The sequence below is a fragment of the Aedes albopictus genome, chromosome 3, assembly GCF_035046485.1.
Source record: "Aedes albopictus strain Foshan chromosome 3, AalbF5, whole genome shotgun sequence".
NCBI lineage: Eukaryota > Metazoa > Arthropoda > Insecta > Diptera > Culicidae > Aedes > Aedes albopictus.
The window spans coordinates 367,920,137-367,941,561 of record NC_085138.1 but is presented as its reverse complement, the minus strand read 5'-3'; the positions used below and the strand labels follow the sequence as shown (position 1 = coordinate 367,941,561).

The window sequence follows — 21,425 nt, the reverse complement described above, 5'->3', positions numbered from 1 at the left end:
GTGAACTTATCCACCTTAAAATACAGTCCATTTGAACTACTATTGTCGTTTGTGTTAATTGGTAGTCTTGGTCACAGTGTTACTTCTTGATTCCCCACTATATCGGACCCGACAGTGATCATGCCATGAACGCTGGTATGTGCGCCAACACCCACATTATCACATTTCCGGTTCTCGAGTTACTCCTTGAAGCGTACGAGGACGCCTTTGAAACGCCCCTAAGACCTCCAGATACCCCGCTGAAACCTCTTGGGACCCCTGAAACGCTCCTGCCATCCCTTTTCTTTCCTTTAAATTCTACAATCGAAAAGTAGTCAACAATTAAAAAAAAAAACATACACCTAAGTTTTTCCAGCGCATTTTCTACCAACTTTACCGTTCCATTGCAGTGTTACAGCCGTATTTATGAGTAAAAATTACTACATCTTAAGGCTTTAGATGCGTGTAACCCCTACATGACCAAATTTTTCAAACATTTGGCAATATGTTGCCCGACTATCAACACATTTCACTCTCGGTACGCCTTCAACCCATTTATCTCAAAACAGTGACGAACAGAAGAATTAAACACAAACTACAGTTTACAAGAAAATACCACTCACCGATCCCGTCGCTCCGGCCGGCGGCCACCGTACTCGTACGGCGGCGAGGCGGGTCGCCCCTGGCGGTCCATCCAGGAGCAGGTTTGCCGGTTCGGGGGCGGCGGATAAACGCCCACCGGAGCGCCACCGACCACGGCCGATCCAACGACCGCAGCGGGTCCTCCCACGCCAACGAGGCCGGCACCCCCCAGCGGATCGGCCACGGCGGCCGCCAGTCGACTGGTGCTCCCAACCACGCTCGGAGGTGGCCCGAAGCCGTGCAGCGGTGCCGTCGAGTTGATCATCGACGCCCCGGCCGACGGGGGCGCCCGGACCGTCATGCTGATCTGGCGCGACGATTTCAGGATCTGCACACACCTCTACAGTTTTAGGGTGAGAAGAAAAACGAAAAAGCAAACGTGGCAATAGAAGAGAGAAGAGCCTTCTAAATACGAGACAGATAGAGGACAGCCTAGCACAGTTGGTTTGTGTTTTTGCTATTACGGCTATCCTAAGTCAGGGGACTATAGGGAGAAGGGTAAAGAGATGGAAAAATCACTATGAAGAAAGAATAAGAGAAAACAAGTGCACAGGGCGGAAAACAAAAGCATGCAGCTAAAACAGTACATTTTTTCACGCTAAACTACAACAATGTGGGCGTTTATGCAATGGTAACCTTTTCAATAAAACCTATGAAGAAGGTGGAGAAAACATTCCCAGCATAAGCCGCTTGGTTCGATATTTACAACGAAAGGAAAGGAGCAAGATTCGATAAATCACCGGCCTAATAGTGGGTGCCCCCTACGGGAAGTAAATGTCGGAACAGGAATAATCCATTTGTTTCGGGCAATTACGGGTCTGCTGCTGGCTGCTTCTATGCTACATTTTTGGGGAGTAGCTCTAGTCGGAAGTTCAATGAATGTAGGATGTATGTAGGTACGTACGTGCAAATACAATGAGCAGGAGGGAAAACTAAGGAAATGAAAGAAATGTCCGGAACTTGTTGAATGTGTTACCTTGACCGAAAGTTTGTTTTACTCATGAAAGGCATGTGTTTGAAGAATATGGTTGGGATGTGAGTCTACATACATACGATGAAATGTTTAGAGTAGAATTCAATGCCAAGAATAAGTAAACACTAATTTAGATGGCAAAGTGTTTTGTATACTCGTAGGATACTAATTATTTGTGAATTTGGATAAATGAGAACTTTTCATCCAATGGCAGCTCTCAACCAAATAAGAATTAGATGAATTTCCCTTATAAAAACGTACGAGACCCTTTATTTGAGCTAACAACCGAAACGTCTGTCAGATTACAGGTCAATGCTTTTCTGGTAAATGCATGCAAATAAATGACAGGGTAGAAATGTACTTCATCATATGTGCTAGTTCCTATCATATAAGACGAGAAAAAGCCAATAATTACAGATTTTCCAACTTAACTTTGCCAATGGCTAATCAGATATAGACTATCAATAACCACCCCATGTAGCACTAGAAATCGAATAATTACACGAATCACTCCAATTAGGATTTGAAAATTGTTCTCGTTCTGCGTACGACGAAGGCAACCGCACCAAAGCAGCACTTGGCCGAAGTTTCACTTCGTCAGAATCATTTGTTGAACCAATCTTCATTACACACCCCACAAAAGCTCTGCGGCACTTCAAAGTTGGATTCCACTGTTGCAGAATGCAGCAGAAGCTGTTCAATTGCTCAAATAAATCAGTTTTATTCCCACCGATGTAAACAAGAAGTTGTCTTCGTCTAGGGAGGATGCAAGCAAATGGTTGCGTGAATTTTCTGCATGCGAAACATCGTGTTTCATAACTACAGAGAAAGATTTTTTCGTTACACTGTAATGGCGTACAATGGTCTGGTGGGCAAAAATATTGATTGATTTTTTTTGTAGTTCTTGTAAAATAACATCCATCTAATACTTTGAACACATAATTTGGTTTGGATTGCGAAGAATTTGATCGACTTTTCGAATAAACCACCATAGTGTAACGTAGAAGGTGTCTGGGAAGGGGGGAATTGAATTCAGGTTGTGCCCGAAATAGACGTGCACTAAGACGGAAACAGAATTCGAGGGACTTTTATTCAATCTTTTTTTAAAGAAAATTATAGTTCTTCCACAATATATTTTTACATGATATAGAAGCTAATTTATAAATGAGTAATTGATACCAAATTGGCCATAAGGCATTAAGCAAGTTGCATGAATAAACTCGATCATTATTGGTCGGTGCTTAGTAAGACGGGAATTAAATAAAAAGATTTAAAATGTTAAAAAGACAAGTATGTTGATAAAATTTTAAAACTTTTTCTTGAATTTAAGCGTTTCTTGTATGTTCTTAAATATAAGTCATGTCAAATGGGCGTCGTTCGCCATTCGTACAACAATTTTTGAAGTGAATGCTGGGTGATATTCTCAGAGATAAATTAACCCTTTGGAGCCGGAGGGGCATAGATAACCCCAACATAGAAACGGCTGTATAAACTCACCCATTCGATAAAACCGAATACAGTCTTCGGCAAAGTTGCTGCAAATTGAGTCTTCTATTAGGAAGAAATGAGCATATTTGTATTTGGGGCTTCATTGACAACCTGGAACATCCTGAACACCATGAATTTTGTAAAAACGAAATAATTGACAAATCAGTTGGTCTAAAAGCTAAACTTGGATGTGGGATACATTTATATGCATTCATTAACCCTTGGTCAAGAATAATAAAAGGTGTTTTATATTCTGGGATGTTCTGGGTGTTCTAAATTGTCCTATAGTGAAGTCCTTAAAATCTTTGTATTTCCGCATCAAATAATAGCATTGCATAACCTACTGGGATCCGTGAAGCTCTTGACATCTACAATGTCATTTATAGACACTATAGGGATATTCCAGGTCAGCCAAACTACCTTGGAGTTCAGAGCTTCAGGTCTACACTCGTAACAAGAGCCATATCTGTTATACTGAGCAACGTTGCATAATCAACCGCAGCTACTACAGTAATCTGAAGTCTACTAGCTTATTACAAACCTTTGGGAGCATCCATTAAGTACGTCACGCTAAAATTGGGCATTTTCGACCCCCCTCTCCCCTTCGTACGGTTTTTTTTTCCCATTCTTAATACATTGCTTGTAACACTTTCGCCAATCCCCCTCCTCCCTCTAAGCGTGACGTACTTTATGGATGCCCCCTTTGGGACATCAGGATCGTTTATGTGTTCTCACCATAAATAATTGCATAGCATAATGTGCTGAGATCCATGAAGCTCTTGAAATCTCATATGTCATTTAGAGACACTATGGAAATGCTCCAGGTCAGCCAAACTATTTTGGAGTTCAGAACTTCAGATCTACACTCGTAACATCAGCTAAATCCGACATACTGAGTAACGTTGCATAATCAATCGTGGTGACTGGACCAACCTGAAGTCTAGTATATATAATTATGAAACTTTAAGACATTGAGAATCGTGCGAACTATCCTGAAGTTCAGCTCTTGATAGTAAAGGTCCCATTAGACATGACAAATATTATGACAAACAGTCTAATGGCCCCTTAACAGTAGTTATTCTTACATTACACTTTACACTGTAATTGAGTTTCGGCTGTCATATTTTTTGCGTTGAAGTATCAGTTTATTTTTACAAATATTCCGGCCAAAAATCCGCCTAATGTGTACTGTGTTGCCGCGCGTCCACGTTTCGTTGAGAGTATCATCGCGCAATGATTCGCAAAGAAGGAAGAGCGTGTTTGTTCCGGTACTCCTGCAACTCGGAGCAGCGTGTTGCCAACCAAGGTGACTATAACACATATGAAAAATTCGTTGGTTCTTATTCCGCATAGTTTTATTAGTCATTTTGTGCCTTCACGGTCAAGCAGTTAAGAAAAAATAAACGGCATTTCGGATGTGATATCGATTTCGGCTGATGCTTTTCAAGTGAAGCAGTTGCAGGAGATTTAACGTGGTGAGCCCGTCCCAATTGAACGCCTTGTTTTGCTGTTCTTCTTGATGTGTATTTCAAAATAACTACCCCAAAATAATTTCATAACAATCCAGTCCCATAACTTAATCATACCCGACCTTTCCCGTACCAAAATCCCATCTTCTTTCTATTTACGAGGGCGTCGGTGAGTCGCTGGCATCTCGATAAATAGATATCATCCCTTCCCTTCTATGCCTTTCCATCTACATAACATGTTTCTTATCGTTTCAAAGAGCGAGCAATGGCGCTTAAGCCCAAGCATGTTAGCCAGGACACAGTGTAAATACCTGTGCCCCATCCCTGATGCAAAAAGGCCCATGGAGTGACAAAATCTCTTAGCTACGTCACTCCCAACGTAGGTGTTTGAATATACTAAAACACCTACACTTACACCAATACATCTACATGATACACACAAATACACTTACACAATCTAAATATTTTCGTATCACTCGCTTATAGTGCATCCCCATTCCAAATATCCATGACTCCAAAACTCCATGACACCTATGGGGGCGTCGATAAGTCTCTGACCTCTTGTAAAGTAGGTGTCATACCATCACTTCGTTTCCTATCCTCGTAACGGAGAAGATGGGCTTTGGAAGTTTTCATGTCTTTTTTACTTCAACCTCTGATTGGATAGCTGTTCCTTCCTTAATAGCATCCCATAAGCAATTTGAATAGGAGTATTAAAGTTTTAACATGACAACTTTTAGTATGCAATCTACGAATTACTCCGTTACCACGCAACGCAACGAAACGCATTACACTTTAAACCGTAATCTGTAATCCCCCTGGCATATCATGAGTCATTTCAAGATAGTTTTGAGATATTCCTGATCAACAGCACTACTCCGGAGACCATAGCTTCAGGTCTAGACTTGTGATTATAGTTTTTACCACTACGTTAAGTAGTGTTACATAATCCACTGTACTTACCAAAGTAGTTGGAGGAACAATAAGCGTTGTTATATATTTTCGGGATATAATGGGCTTCCTTACTGTTATAAAGCTTAGTTGAAAATAACAACCACTGTGATATGAGGCGATTTCATTTCAGATAGTGATGTTACACACTATTTTTTGACAATTTAGCTATGTTGTAGCCTCTGGTTGTAGTCTGTGAGCTGCAGTAAGTAAAATAGATTATGCAATATAACTCTATACATATAGCTAAAACAGAAACTTCAATTGCTATAGATGATAGATATTAAAACATCACAATAGTTTGGATGGCCCCGGCTGATCTTATGATGTCGATTGAGCATTCAGAAGATTTATTGGGCATGACAGATTACAAATCGTAGCTTTGTATAATGAAAGAAGTTACCGTTACACCCGTAGACTTCAGGATCTAAACTCATGAATAGTTTGGATATCCCGACTGATCTGATATTGTCTGTTGAACTTTCAGAAGACTTATTGGACATGAAAGATTAGAAATAGTTGCTTTGTATAATGAAATAAGTTACCGTTACACCCGTAGACTTTAGGATCTATACTCAAGAACAGTTCGGATAACCTAGGATATCCGGATATCCCAACTGATACTGTCTATTAACATTTCAGAAGACTAACTGGACATGATAGATTACAAATCGTAGCTTTGCATACTGAAAGAAGTTACCGTTACATCCGTAGACTCTTTAGGATCATATCTCAAGAATAGTTTGGATGACCAAGGATATTCCAACAGATCTGACACTGTCTATTGGCCTTTCAGAAGACTCACTGGACATGATAGATAACAAATCGTAGCTTTTTTTAGCGAAAAAAGTTACTGTTACACCCGTAGACTTTAGGTTCTAAATTCAAGAACAGTTTGGATGACCTAGGATTTCCAGAAAAAAAATTCTGCATGATGTTCTACTCTTTTTGCTATTTAGCACCAAAACAACACAAAAACGTAGAAAACTAATGAAATTCCTCTAGAATGCATATAGGATACCTTCAGAAATTCCTTCCGAAACACCGGAAGGAGCTGCAGGTAAAATCCTAGAAAGAGTTTTTTAAGGGATCCTAGAAAAAACAAACTACTTAACCATTCAATATCCAACTCCGCCTTTAGACGGGGTATAGTTTGAGCATTTTTTGTAATTTTTGTTTCGTGCCAAATTTTTTATATTTTTAGCTGATATTAAGGCCAGTTCTGTATATCTTAAAATGGTTTTTGGTGTCTTTTAAAGCGTGTTTACATTTTAAAACTTAAAAATTGATGTTTTAGTCACCTAGAAGTTAATGTTTATTTTGTATTGAATCGCTACAATTAACACATTTATTTTTTTCCCCCGAATCATTCTATTATAGCAAAGTAGTTCAAGGGTGTCGAATACACTCTAAAATTATTTTCCTAAAATAAAGTTTTCCATAAAAAAATAAAAATAAAAATATGACAGCAATAATCATAAAGTCTCAAAATGTTTTCGTCTCAAAAAATCCGTCTCACAAATAGTCAGTCTTTCTGGAAAAATATAAAGGCGTGGGGATGTTCAAAAATAAAAATTAGAAAAATCAAAAACCGAAATTCACAAAATCGAGAATTAAAAAGAATCATCTTCTAAAACATGTTCAAATCGATTTTAGATGACGAAAATGATATTTAGATCAAAATCAAAAATTTGGGTATTTGAGGGTTAAGTAGCTTTTGAAGACATTTTTTCCTGAAGTTCTCGAAGAAAATGTCAGTGGAAACTCTAGTATGAAAATCAATAGAAACAATTTAAAAAAATCTCATGTTATTTTATTGAATTTGTGTTTTGCAATTTATAGTTTGAATAATGACACATGACACATAGTTCCAATGCCACATAGAGCGAGAAACGCATTCTAGCGAGACTGAATTAGCTGCTTTAAAACGAAGTATTTCCGGTACATGGTGGTCTTCGAAAAAGTTTTTTTTTATAAAAGTCAGGTGCATAAATTGCCAAAAAAAATAGTAGTTCGCAACTACTCCGCATAGATGGCGTCACCATCTAACTTTTTAGTTTCACATCCTAGAGACAAGTTTTTCTCGTGAAATTTTGACGTTTATGGGAGAGTTGTTCATTTTGTCAAAACAAGCAACTTTCCCGAAGAAACCAATTATCTATAGTGTCACGGTCAAAAATTAGACGCTGGCACCATCTTTACTAATACTATTACAAAAGATCAAATATCTCAAAAAGACCAAATTATACCTCTTCAACATTTTGATAGTATGTTTGCCTATTATTGATGTGTATTTGCTGAAAATGTCAGATTACGATTTTTGTTGCGGTTTGTAAAATATCATAATTTGAAAAGTACACTGTTTTTTCGATAAATATATTGACATTTTTTCTTTGATTATTAATGTTAATATTCCACCAACTTCTGTCCGAAAGTTATTAATTGATGCATCTGCATCGGAAAATGTGAGGGTTTCTCGCTAAAACACCAAAATAAACTCAATAAACTGATTTTAAACTATTGAAATTTATATTTTAAATGACTGGAATTTTGACGGCTAAGAAAGAGTTGTTTAGTTTGTCGAAATGAACAACTTTGCCGAAGACGCAAAGTCTCCAGGTCGTAAAACTTAAAAGTTCGATGGTGGTGCCACCAATGCCGATAAGTTGCAAACTACTAATTTCTTGGCAATCAATGCACCTAATCTTTTCAAAAAACTTTGTCGAAGACACCATGTACCAGAAATGCTTTGTTTCGGAGTAATAAACTTTATCCCGCTAAATTGTGATGTTGCCAGTCTTGTAAGAGATCACAGTCATTTGAACCTTTTCGTCGATATTCGGCCTCCTTCGTCTCCGACGTTCGCAACACAAGCAATCAATCTACCGTACGAAACAAAAATGTCAAACGAATGAACTTCACCACGATAGCATCTTCGGGAGACGGTTCGGCTTCTGTTATTCCTGTCTTCTTTGATAATGAGACCTGTGTTGGCAATATGTGAGTCGTATTCAATGCAACATGTTAGAATAAACTAATATTAACATTCATAATCGAAATTTATCGTTGCAGATGACATTGATTTGACCCTTTCTTATATTTATTGATCTTCGTTCTACCGCTCGTGTTGTGTGTAAGAGGTAACGGTAGCGCGTGAGTGTAATGAGTAGTACGGAGATCGCATGAAATTTCTTGGCCTATCTCGATGCGTGGAAAATTCAGGCAAGGAATCGCTCAAGAAATAATAAAGCGTCGCTTTATTCCGGATCCTAGTACGGAGCTGAAACGAAATGTCAAATCAAATGGGGCTTGCTGTGTTAAATTTCTTGACCATTCCGGTCACGGAAAAATAATGCACTGAACGAAAATTACTTGAGCGATTTCGTTTGAAGTGCATACTTCGCATAACAATGCAAGCTGACACACGATTGCGGCAACAAAATGAAGGTAGTGAAAAGTGTCGAATGCTTACAATACTGGATGTTGCGACCCAGTTAGAATACTAAGAGAACTTTTGTAGAGCCCCCTTCTGACTACGCTCATGACTAGCGCTGTCACTGATTCCGAAGCTTTATTTCCGTAGAAAGATTCGCAAAAAAGAAAAATTCAAGCGATTTTCCAGTGCTTCGAAAGAAAAATATCCTCCTCCACCTCCCTTGCAGTTGTTCCGAACTAAGTTCAGGGACTAGTTTGTTACGGCACTGACACTGACATTGCCGACTGCGGCAGTCAAGCCGACCAAACCAGACCAGACAGAACAAAATGCAGCACTAGACACCACCACCGCCGCAGCAATCAATGTACCCTGAAATGGAATGTGTGTAGTTTTCCGCACCGGAGAATGAGCTTTCCACTAGCTCGTAGCAACTATGAAGGGCCCGGGGACGTTCGGTAACTGGAAGGTAATTACACTTGCCAAGGCAATTTTCCTGTCTTACAGAAGCGATTTCCCATTAGGGGCGCGCTCGTCTTGGTCGTCGTAGTCGGTGCAAAGTGATGGTGTTATTTTCCAAAAGGTGGGTGTTTTTACATTTAATGCTCTGGAGAAAATGAGGAAGTTTCTTCACAGTTCTGATGGGAGTGTGCCATTGCAGGGATAAGCTCCCAAAAGTGTTTGCATTTCTGATGAAAAAAAAAACTGTAAGAGGAAGAAAACTATTCCTTTGGGATAGTTCTTGGTAAATTTGTACAAAGGATGATGACGATGACCACGTCAAGACATTCAACCGTGGCTTTCATAGAATCCCTCCTGCAATTGCCGAAAGTTTTCTTTTAATGCTCTCTCAAGCGTTCTCGTTTGCATCCTCTATCTGCAGTGAGGATGCTTCAGAGCGACGGTAATGGATTTTACAAAATGTATTAGCTACACAAAAAAAAACATTAAAATATCTATTCTCATTTCTTCAAGTTTCTTCCCAAGAAAAAAAAATGGAAATGTTCGTTATCAATCTAAATTTTAACAGATTATTTCTATGTAACATATATGCCTTATTTTACTATATTTTGCAGTATACTTTGAGTTTTTATTTGCAAAATTCATTGATAAATGTATTTTTTTTTTAATTTCTAGATTATTAAATTAAATATTAAACGTTTTCAAGGGTTTATAAACAAGCTTCCATCAACAACTACAAAGCACGACTGACTGAAAACTTGTAAGAAAAATCCTTGCTCCATCCAAGAGAAAAACCACGCCATCCTCTGTGACCAAACATCACATCCTGGTGGCGTGGTTGCCGTGACGATAATCCGGTGGAGTTTGCCACGGTTGTTTTCTTTGATATGCATCCCACTAGCTAGCCGCCCGTACTGAGTTGTTAGTGGTGTACTGCACCGTAGTTTGTTATAGTTTGTGTGATGAGCCCGGAGCAAAGTAGCATAATCGTTGTTGGGGTTTCCTGGTAAAAAGGCATACCGAACCGACTCACATCGCCCGCTCCGCCCCGAAGCAGGAAGCCCGTGGATTCATTTTTCATTGTGATGGCTTTCTTCGATGTTGTCTCTGCTGAGATGAGGTGGTTTGCGGTTTTGGTATAAAAAAGGATGATATAATTGGAATCCTGGTGATCTAAAAATTGAAAGCATGGTCTTTTTACATTTAATTTTAATAACAAGCATCCTTTCCATTAGCTTTATCCATATTGTCTTCTCTGTATTCTCTTTCTTCTGTGCCTTGTCTGTCCTCTCTGACGTATCTGTCCTTTTTGACTATCTGTCCCCTCTGTCCTTTCCGTCCTCTCTATGATCTCATCTTTGTCATCTTTATCCTCCCTGTTAACTCTATCATCTCGGTTTTCTCTGGTCTGTTTGTCTTCTCTGCCTTCTTTGTCCTCTCTGCAACCCGTAACGTGGGTAGATCACCTTGGAATGGTGCGTTACGGTGTAAGATCTACCATTTCAAGTTTTGATCTTGCTATTTTCCAGCCTGGTTTATTTAAATGCAGGAACATTCCAGGATCAAGATTTGGTGTACTTTTTTACACTATTTATTTATTTATTTATTTATTTTATTCTATTTATTTTTCATTGCTAATATACTATTTGTTTCAGAGGGATGGAGGTAAATTTAAACTATATATAAATAACAATTTACAAAAATATAACAGTGGAGAACGTATCACAATTTAATACTTTTTTTCTATTTCAGATTTACAAGCAGGCAATCAGCGATCAAAACGGCGAAGTATCTCTTTCTTTAGAAAGGTCAAGATTACCGTACGATACAGTGACAAGTAGACCACGTTTTCCGCGTCGATTTATTCGTGCCGAGTTCCATAATTTCGATATCTTTTTCGAACATTTACGATAATGTATTTCTGTTCATCACACCTTCAACTTATATTACGCGTTGCGAACATTCGCGAATAATAAATATGTACAACGGTTTTATTATCCCCAATCTTATTAACACGGGAACGCGAAAAAAAGTAATACAAGAACATAGATAAAACTCAAAAGCAACGATTCTAGTTGTTTAGTTGTCCAGTTTACTCGTAAAGCTACGGCGCGGGTTTTGGTTTTTCAGCATTGGCAGTAACACTAAACGGAGTTGCATACAGTTTATTTTCTGACTGAGAAACGATAAGCTTAAAACGTGCGTTATTACGAGTGGATCCGACATAAGCGTGGTTTAAAAAATATTCATACCCGGTATACAATTAAATTTAATACACAAACATACAATAAAATTATTGTATTCTTCCGACAGCCGGCTGGCGGAAGACTAAACCATATCAAGGGTTGCATAGCTCACATCATTTACCAATGTGAATCCAGATCTATGTAACTTTCTATCCCTTCCCTTCCTTTGTAACAAACTTCCTTCCTGTGACAACCGTGGGGATGCGGAGGTACACACGGTCTCTAGTAGCAACGGATGTCACACCAACATTCCTTCCCTTCCTCGATGACCGTAAGGACGTGGCCGGCGCCGGTACTGACAATATAAAGTTTTGAACCTTCTAAATTGCACATTGAGAATGGAAAGCTACACCCAGGCCCCATCCATTTGGTTCCCTGTGCAATGTTGACTGTTCTGGTCAGTAACGGAGTAGCAACTACGAATTGTACGGTCATCTCATGCTCATGCTCATGCTCTGCCTTCTTTGTCCTCTCTGTCCTCTCAGATTTCTGCGTCTTCTGTCCTCTGTCTCGTTTGTCTCTAAATCTTCTGTGCCTTGTATGTCTTCTTTGTATTCTCTGCCTTCTCTGTCTTCTCTTTCGTCTCTGTCTTCTCTGTCTGCGCTGTTTTCTCTGTCTTCTCTGTCTTCTCTGTCTTCTCTGTCTTCTCTGTCTTCTCTGTCTTCTCTGTCTTCTCTGTCTTCTCTGTCTTCTCTGTCTTCTCTGTCTTCTCTGTTTTCTCTGTCTTCTCTGTCTTCTCTGTCTTCTCTGTCTTCTCTGTCTTCTCTGTCTTCTCTGTCTTCTCTGTCTTCTCTGTCTTCTCTGTCTTCTCTGTCTTCTCTGTCTTCTCTGTCTTCTCTGTCTTCTCTGTCTTCTCTGTCTTCTCTGTCTTCTCTGTCTTCTCTGTCTTCTCTGTCTTCTCTGTCTTCTCTGTCTTCTCTGTCTTCTCTGTCTTCTCTGTCTTCTCTGTCTTCTCTGTCTTCTCTGTCTTCTCTGTCTTCTCTGTCTTCTCTGTCTTCTCTGTCTTCTCTGTCTTCTCTGTCTTCTCTGTCTTCTCTGTCTTCTCTGTCTTCTCTGTCTTCTCTGTCTTCTCTGTCTTCTCTGTCTTCTCTGTCTTCTCTGTCTTCTCTGTCTTCTCTGTCTTCTCTGTCTTCTCTGTCTTCTCTGTCTTCTCTGTCTTCTCTGTCTTCTCTGTCTTCTCTGTCTTCTCTGTCTTCTCTGTCTTCTCTGTCTTCTCTGTCTTCTCTGTCTTCTCTGTCTTCTCTGTCTTCTCTGTCTTCTCTGTCTTCTCTGTCTTCTCTGTCTTCTCTGTCTTCTCTGTCTTCTCTGTCTTCTCTGTCTTCTCTGTCTTCTCTGTCTTCTCTGTCTTCTCTGTCTTCTCTGTCTTCTCTGTCTTCTCTGTCTTCTCTGTCTTCTCTGTCTTCTCTGTCTTCTCTGTCTTCTCTGTCTTCTCTGTCTTCTCTGTCTTCTCTGTCTTCTCTGTCTTCTCTGTCTTCTCTGTCTTCTCTGTCTTCTCTGTCTTCTCTGTCTTCTCTGTCTTCTCTGTCTCTCTGTCTTCTCTGTCTTCTCTGTCTTCTCCGTCTTCTCTGTCTTCTCTGTCTTCTCTGTCTTCTCTGTCTTCTCTGTCTTCTCTTTCTTCTCTGTCTTCTCTGTCTTCTCTGTCTTCTCTGTCTTCTCTGTCTTCGTTTTTAAGACAGTTTTTTTTTTGTTCCAACATTCTTCCACCACAATCTCAACAGCATTATTCGACGTTATATGCCATCATCCACTATAACAAACTGCCCGTTTACTCATTTGCAAGTGACAATTCCAGTAATTGACCAAGTTTTTGTCCCCACTACCAACAGAATTCCACTCGGCTGGTGATGACGGCAGCAAAGACAACGACCATGGACATTTCTGCGCACAAGAAAACTGCATTTATGGTGAGGATTATCAACTAAAAGGAAAACTTTATTTTGGGGCAGCTCCGCTTAATGCATTCATAAAATACATCAACTAAAATTTTCTAAAGAAGTTGGGGTGAGAAAGACAGAGAGGGAGACTAACTACTTCTGTTCGTGAGCTACACCATACTAAACTGTTGTGGGAATTTGTTCAACGTGCTGAAAACGTGCATAAAAAGGATTAAACTGGATTCTACCAGAAAACTACTCATTCAAACTAAGAAGGAAGCAAATCTACCGAAAGCAGTGAGGAGGGGTTAGTGACAGAGTGAAAGTCTTTCTATTGCCAATCTTTTTCCTTTTTCTTCTCGGTTATGTTATTAACATGGTGGTCATAAATGAAATGATAAACCTTTGAAACAAACTAAAACTTCCGAACGGTAAACTAAAATTACTCTCGCAGATGGAGTCTTGTTATCGTCGAAGTAAAAGTCTTGGCAATTGAAGTTCGATTTCATGCAGCTCCGTGATGTTGGTGAAAAATTGAATAAAATCATAAATCACTCTCGAAACCAATTCCTCAGACAAATACCGTCTTCAGTGCCATCATACATAGAATTCGCAAAAACGAAAACAAAATCAATGCCAATCAAGTGTTTTTGGGGGTGGAAATCACTCGGGTGGGTTTGTGTGATTTAATTGCGTACAATAGATAAAAAAAGTGCGCGAAATGCTCAATTGACGAAAAAAATCAAGATAGATTCAAACGTAAAAAAAATAATTAAGTATGTAATAAAAATAATCAAATCGGGTCAAAGTTTTGCGAAACATTACCTTGAGCGCTTCCTCGTGGTTGATGGCCGTGAACGGCGTTCCGTTCACCTCCAGTATCGTGTCGCCGGGTCGGAGACCGGCTCGTTCCGCTACCGAACCTTCCTCTATCCGCGATATATACACGCCAACACCTGGTTGAAGGAGATAAAAGGCAAAAGATAACTCGTGTTAAGTATTGTTGGGATTATTATCTAAGTACAGTAGTTTTTCGTTTTTATCGCAGTGAAAACAAAACTTCCCGTAATTTGGTGAAACGTTTCACTTCGTAAACTTCTAATAATGTCATCTAAGGGCTCTAAGTTTTGATCGTTTTTTCTCAGAATGGTCCCACTGTGCGTCATTTGCCCCGTCTTTGTATTTTTTTTTTTTTGATATTTAAATAAAAAAAAACTAGTGGAAAAAAATAACCTATAAATGACATTAGAAATGACTCTTTCGTATCCTAAATATGTTTTTTAATACATAAATATAAGTTTTTGCACCCTCCTAGGTATATTTTCTTTTGTTTCATACAGGGGTTGCTTAACACAAGCATTTCTGCTTGAAATTCTTTCGAAGAGATTTCTTTGAGAATTCTATTGGTAATCCTTTCAAAGAAATCATAGAACCCTACACGCAAAACAAGAAAAGCTACCAAAAATTGAGATATGCCTTTTCTACCAATTTATGTATTAAAAACGTACAGAAAATGTGATAAATCATAATCCATTCGTTGTATTAAGATGCGCTACACGGTTTCATAGCTTCCATACCACTACACACAAACACCTCCATTCAAACCCGAGAAGTTGAACCGGGTTGCGTCTAAAAATAACTTTCGCTTAGCTGCTGAGCTTCGCGTCCTATTGTCTACATGGAATTTTCCACTTGCAAACAGCAACCTGCTGGATGCGGGCTTTTCAGTGCACAATGGGTCTAGAGTCGTATTTCCGAAGACAAAAATGTTTCTGCCAAGTTCTGTCATTTCTTTTTTTTTTCATTATTGTGAAATGATTACGGTCAATCAAGTGTGGCTTATCCAAAAATCTGCTGATTAATTATTTTCTATACAATATCGAAATGTTTTACAAATTTATAACAAATTTAAAAAAATAAAACATTCGATTGATTTGATTGATTTGTCTTTATTAAAGAGACTTTCAGCCCTTGGATAAAACATTCGAATCATTACAACTTTTCGAAAAGTTTTCAATAAATTGCAACTTTTTTGCCTTTGGTCATATTTTAGTCGAGTCCAACGATACATGAAGACCAATACATTAGTCATAAACTTTCAGAAGGGCTCTAATTTCGTGTAAAGTTGAATAATCAATCAAGCCCAAATTTGCACCAATTAAATCAAACTCGTTGAGGAATAAGTAATCAAAATAGTTTTGGTGGACTTTATAAAAGGATACAACTTGCTAAAAATGTTTTAGGCAATTTTTAAAACTTAGCATGCTTTTGTATATACCACTAGGCGGTGCTAGAGGTCAAGCAAATTTTAAATTTAATATATCTCACAATTCTGGTCACTTACAAAGTTGGTGTCTTTGACAATGTTGTTTGGTAGGTCAAGGGCTTACAGTTAATGGTCCACTTGTTTCGAAATTTTGCCACAAGGAAGCGCAAGCTACACATTTGCAAAATTATGGAAATGAATGTTTTTTTTTTTCGTAAAGCAATCAAAAAGTTGTAATTTAGTTTTCTTTGAACATATTTAAGTCAAGTCAAAGGTTTTTCAAAGAGCTATATATTAGTCATAAATGTGCAAAATTTCATTTCATTCGGTTCACTTAATCCAGAGATATAGCACTTTAACGAAGAATACTCAAATATGAAACATTTTACTGGAGTCGCTCCAACTTCATGTAAAACTAATCAATCGAGCTCAAATTTGTACCATTTATAGCTAATTAGTTGTGCAACTAGCAGATAAAATTTGAGAATATTCCCTACATATTATTGAAAGTTACAGGTTGCTGAATATATTCGAGATAATAAGTAAAAGATACATGCTTCTTCTAATTTGCAACTAGCGCCGTCTACTGGCAGAATCCTAGCTAATCAACTGAAACGCCTCAATAAACCAAACCACATTGCCGAAGAAACCAATTTTCTAAGTAATCAGAGTTCTGAGATATATGGAATATAATAATTAATTTATCGTCAGCGCTACCTAGTGGTGGAATTTTGAATCAAACGGCCCATCACCAGTAAAACCTTGGCTGGCCTAACAACTTTGCCAAGTATACCGAATATTTAAGTAATCATGGTGCTAAGATGTACGGTACGGAAATTTCGGCAGTGCTACGTCTTGCTGTCTGTGATATCTGTCATACCAGAGACAAATAGACGTAACACTGATGAAATGTTTATACCAAATATCTCATCATCCTGGTTACTTAGAGAGTTGGTGTCTTCGGCAATATTATTTGGCTGGTCAAGAACTAACAAATGATGAGTCGTTTGATTCAAAATTCCACCACAAGGCAGCGCTAGTGAGCAAACAAATATTATATTCCATACATCTCAGGACTCAGATCACTTAGAAATTTGATGTCTTCGGCGATGTTGTTAGGTTGGTTACGGCCGCTCAGTTGATTAGCTGATTGGTTCAAGGTTCTGTCAGTAGGCGGCGAATTAATTGAAGCATGCAACTTTTATTTATTATTTCAAATATATTCAGCAAGCTGTAACTTTTTCAAAAATGCACCAAACATTCTCAAATTTTTCCTGCCAGTTGCACAACTAGTAAGCTATAAACGGTACAAATTTGGGCTCGATTGGATAACTTTACATAAAATTGGAGCAACTCTAATAAAGTAGTTCATATTTGAGTGTTCTTCGTTTAATTGCTATATCTCTGGATCAAGTGAACCGAATGAAATGCGACATTGCACAATTATGACTAATACATAGCTCTTTGAAAAACCTTTGACTTGACTTAGACACGTTCAAAGAAAACAAACTTACAGCTTGTTGATTACTTCACGAAAAAATATCAATCATTTGAATGATTTAGCAAATGTGTAACTAGCGCCGCCTAGTGGACCATTAACTGTAAGCCCTTGACTCACTTAACAACGTTGTCGAAGACACCAACTTTCTAAGTGGTGAGAGTCCTGAGATATATGAAATTTAAAATTTGCCGTTTATTGGTGGAATTTCTAATTAAACGATCCATCACTATCCATCATGGCATCGCACATAAAGTTATTAGAAAGCAGATTTTTTAATCAGTTTAACCAGACGAACCACCCAAACATAACAATAATAGGGAATAGGGTCAACAATTGAAAATAAACTTTCTAAAACACAATATGTGTCTTAAAACTTAAAGCTGAAGCTTAAACAGTTTTGTCTTCGCAAATGCGGCTCTGGACCCATTGTGCAGTGTGGCGGCTGTATCACTTCCATCACCAAGCCACGTTTGTGTTGATGATGATGGCTTTCAGCCTCGTGTCTATCCATGTGCAGTTGTAGCCGTGCTGATTAGAGCGCAGGGTACTGTGAATCACCATTACAGTGCCTCGGTTCGATTCCCGCCGCCGCCCGTATTTCTTTTTAAACATGTATTGGTATTTGATGCCGCCGCTGCTGCCATGATCAGTCTAAAAATAGAACAAATAATGAGAAACCAGTGCGACAGAGCACACGCACACATGCGAAATTTTCCTTTTCCAGATTCTAGGAAGCCAATACAATTTTTGGTATACTGCCACCTACCAATTTTTGTATTTGCAAGGCCCTAATACAATATTTGTATATGTTTCATACCCAACTGTATTAGAATCTGCCAATCTCAGGTTGCGTGTATAGAATTTCTGCAAATGATTAACCCAGAGGATGATTGAAAAACTCTCCAATAAAATCTTTCTTGGAATACTTCCAGAATTGTTACATGGATTCTTTTCGAGTTTTAGAAAATATTCCAGAAATCCTAATCAGGTAACCTTCCACGGTCTCATTTAAAAGATCTGTTGGAACATCTTCCATGATATGCTTCGATAACTCTTCGAGAACTTTCTTCAGAAGATCTTCCAGAAATTTATCAACGAATACCTTTTGAAAAACTTCTATGGATGTCCGCAGAAATTCCTCGATAGTTTATTTGAGGAACCCGGTCGAGAAATCATACATGCAGTCATTCAGAAATGCTATCAGCGATTCTTTCAGAAAAAAAGTTCACGTTTCTTCCAGAAATGTCTTTATGGATTTCTTAAGAAAATCTTCCACAACTCTTCTGAAATTTCCTTCAAAATATTACCCACAAGTTTCTCTTGAGATTTTTTCAGAAATTAATTTCTTCCGCCATGAGTTTGCCAAAGGATTCCTGAAAGAAATCTTCTTTGAATTCCTTCTAAACTTGACCTATGGATTCCTTCAGAAATTACTCCGTTTAGTTCGGTCCTAAAACCTACCAAGATTTTTTTAGAAACTCCATTATCAGTTTCACCAGAAATTCTAGTAAAGATTCTTTAGGAAATATCTCTGAGGCTTCCTTCAGATATCCCTTCAATGATGTCTAAAAAAATAATTCCCACGAATTCGTTTTAATAAATTTCTAATAGCTTCTTCTGAAACTCCGCCAGGGATTAGTTTAGAAATTCTTCTAGAGATAAGTTAAGAAAATTCTGTTGGAGATTCTCTATTGATTCTCTCTAAGTTGTCTACAGGATTTGCTTCATGAATTCATTCAAATATTTTTTCATTAATTCTTTCAGTGTTTTTGTTTTTCAGAAAATTTTCCACATATTTTTTAAGAAATTCGCACAAGTATTTCCTAAAGAAGTTCACCAGTGATTTGTTCCTGAATGTTCTATGGATTCCATTGAAAATTCTCTTTGGAATCTTCTTCTTCTTCTTTATGGAACTTGGCCTGCTTGCCTTCAACTTAGTGTTCTAAGAGCACTGCCACAGTTATTGATTGAAGTGCTTTCTTTGCCTGCCATTGCATGAATTTGTACATCGTGTGGCAAGTACAATGATACACTATGCCCAGGGAGTCAAGATTTGTTTTCCGACCGGAACGGGAATCGAACCTGCCGCCTCCGGATTGGCGATCCATAGCCTTAACTACTAGGCAAACTGGAGACCCCAGTTCTGTTTGGAATATGCCCAGGAATTTCTTTGGGGGTTCACTCAGAAAATCTTGCAGGAATTCCTCCAGAAAATCTGACATTTCAGTGATTTAAGCAGCCAGGATTCTTTCACGATTTCATCTAGAAATCCCTCTATGTTTTTCTCGGATTTTTTTTCGGCATTTACTCTAAGGATAACTAAGAATTTCTCCACAGATTTTTTAAGGGAAAAAAACAGAATTATTTCCTGGGAATTTCTACATGAGTTCTTTCAGAAATATTTCAAAAGCTTTTTCTAGGGATCTTTATCGAAGCTTATATGGGGGTGTCTTCTTTTTCTGGAATATATCCACCGAACGTTTCATAAATACGATCAGAAAATCCTCCAAAAAATATTTCAAGCGACTTCTAGATTTTTCCTTAAAATCCCTCAATTTTTTTCTATGAATTTAATCAAGAGTTTGTCGAGGAGTTTCTCCAAATATTTCATCAGGAAGTTTTTCAGAAATTCCTCCTGGGATTCCTTCAAGCATTTCCCTGAGACTTCTTCAGCTACTCCTCTTAAGATTCAAACAAAGATATTTCTGAGATTTTTAAATGGATTCTACTGGAACTTTCTTCAAGAAATTCGTCCAGTTTTCATATAATAATTCCTTGAGAAATTTCTTCTGGAGTTACAAAAGAAAGTGCTTCTGGAATTTCTGCAAAAATTTCTTCTAGAATTAGGCTCTGTCGATAATTGTTTCAAATATTTCTCCAGAAAATATACAGAAATTTTTCCAAGAATTGCACAAAAATACTGGAAGATCAAACAGAATTCCTTAAGGAATGTTAAGGACATTCCAGCAGTCTCTGTCTCAAACAAAGATACTTCTGAAATTTTTAAATGGATTCTACTGGAATTTTCTTCAAGAAATTCCCCCAGTTGTTTAAAGGTTTTTTTCAATAATTCCTTGAGGAATTCCTTCAAGAATTACTGCGAAAATTCCCTCTAGAATTACTGCGAAAATTCCTTCTAGAAGTATGTTCAGAAATTACTCCTGCGGCTCTATCAGCAATTGTTTCAGATATCCATCCAGAAATTTTTTAAAAGTTTTCCCAAAAATTGCATAAAAATACTGGAAGATCAAACTCTTCAAACAGAATTCCATAATGAATTTTAGGGAAATTTTTCTCTTTAAAAATGCCTGATGTTATCTTTGGAGATTTCTAGAATTTTTTTGGAGGAATTTCCGGATAAAGAATCCTGAAGCAGTTTCTGATGTTATATGTAGAGGTATTTTTGGATGAATGCCTAGGAGAATACCTGAGAAAATTTCTAAGGAACCTGTTGAATTTATTGAAAAAAAAACATAAAAAAAATCATGAAATGCTTCTGGAGAAACTCTGAAAATAATTTTGAAGAAAACTTTTTGAGAAATTTCAGACAGAATTCCTGAAGAAATCCGAAGTGAGATTCTAAATAATTCTCTATAAATATATTTGCAGAAATTCCTGCAGAAATTTTTAACATATCCAATGTTTAAATTCTTGAAGAGTTCTCTCAATAAATTTCTGAGGGATCCCCAAGACATTTCTGAAGGAATCTTTGGAAAAGATAAGTACACAACAATCACTGAAGTATTGGGGAAATTTCCGAAGAAAATCCGGCAGAAACAAAACAAATCTTGAATATATTCTTTAGAGCATCACTGAAAAATTTCTTGAAAATATTTTTTTAAGATTTTTTTAAATAATACCTGGTAGAACTGGAGAACTCGCTGCAGGGTATTCATCAAAGAAGTTCTTGAAAAAATCCTTGAAGAATGCCAACGAATAGATTTTGGAGTTGTTTCTACAAGAACTTTTGAGATGATATTTGGAGAAACTCCTGGGGCGTTACCGAAAAATAATCTAAAAGAATCCCTGAAAAAAACCCCTAATTAATCCACCTAGCGGTGATAGCGCCTATCCCGTGCCTTTAAAAATCCATTTCAACAAAACTCAAGTGTCATGTTGATGAATATCACACTTTCATACG

The 21,425-nt window shown here is 37.8% G+C and overlaps 1 protein-coding gene across 8 annotated transcripts in view; it reads right to left on the bottom strand.

The window, feature by feature from the left end:
• LOC109397126 (whirlin) overlaps positions 1-21,425 on the bottom strand; it is a 343,758-nt gene that overhangs the window by 274,752 nt on the left and 47,581 nt on the right. For 7 of the 8 annotated variants that reach the window (XM_062855530.1, XM_062855537.1, XM_062855533.1 and 4 more), the window contains exons 4-5: positions 14,343-14,473; positions 603-961 (exon numbers count right to left, since the gene is read on the bottom strand). In XM_062855530.1, coding sequence (XP_062711514.1) covers positions 603-961; positions 14,343-14,473 — 490 coding nt within the window. The remainder of the gene's footprint in view (positions 1-602; positions 962-14,342; positions 14,474-21,425) is intronic. The other variant, XM_062855532.1, reaches the window with a different exon arrangement.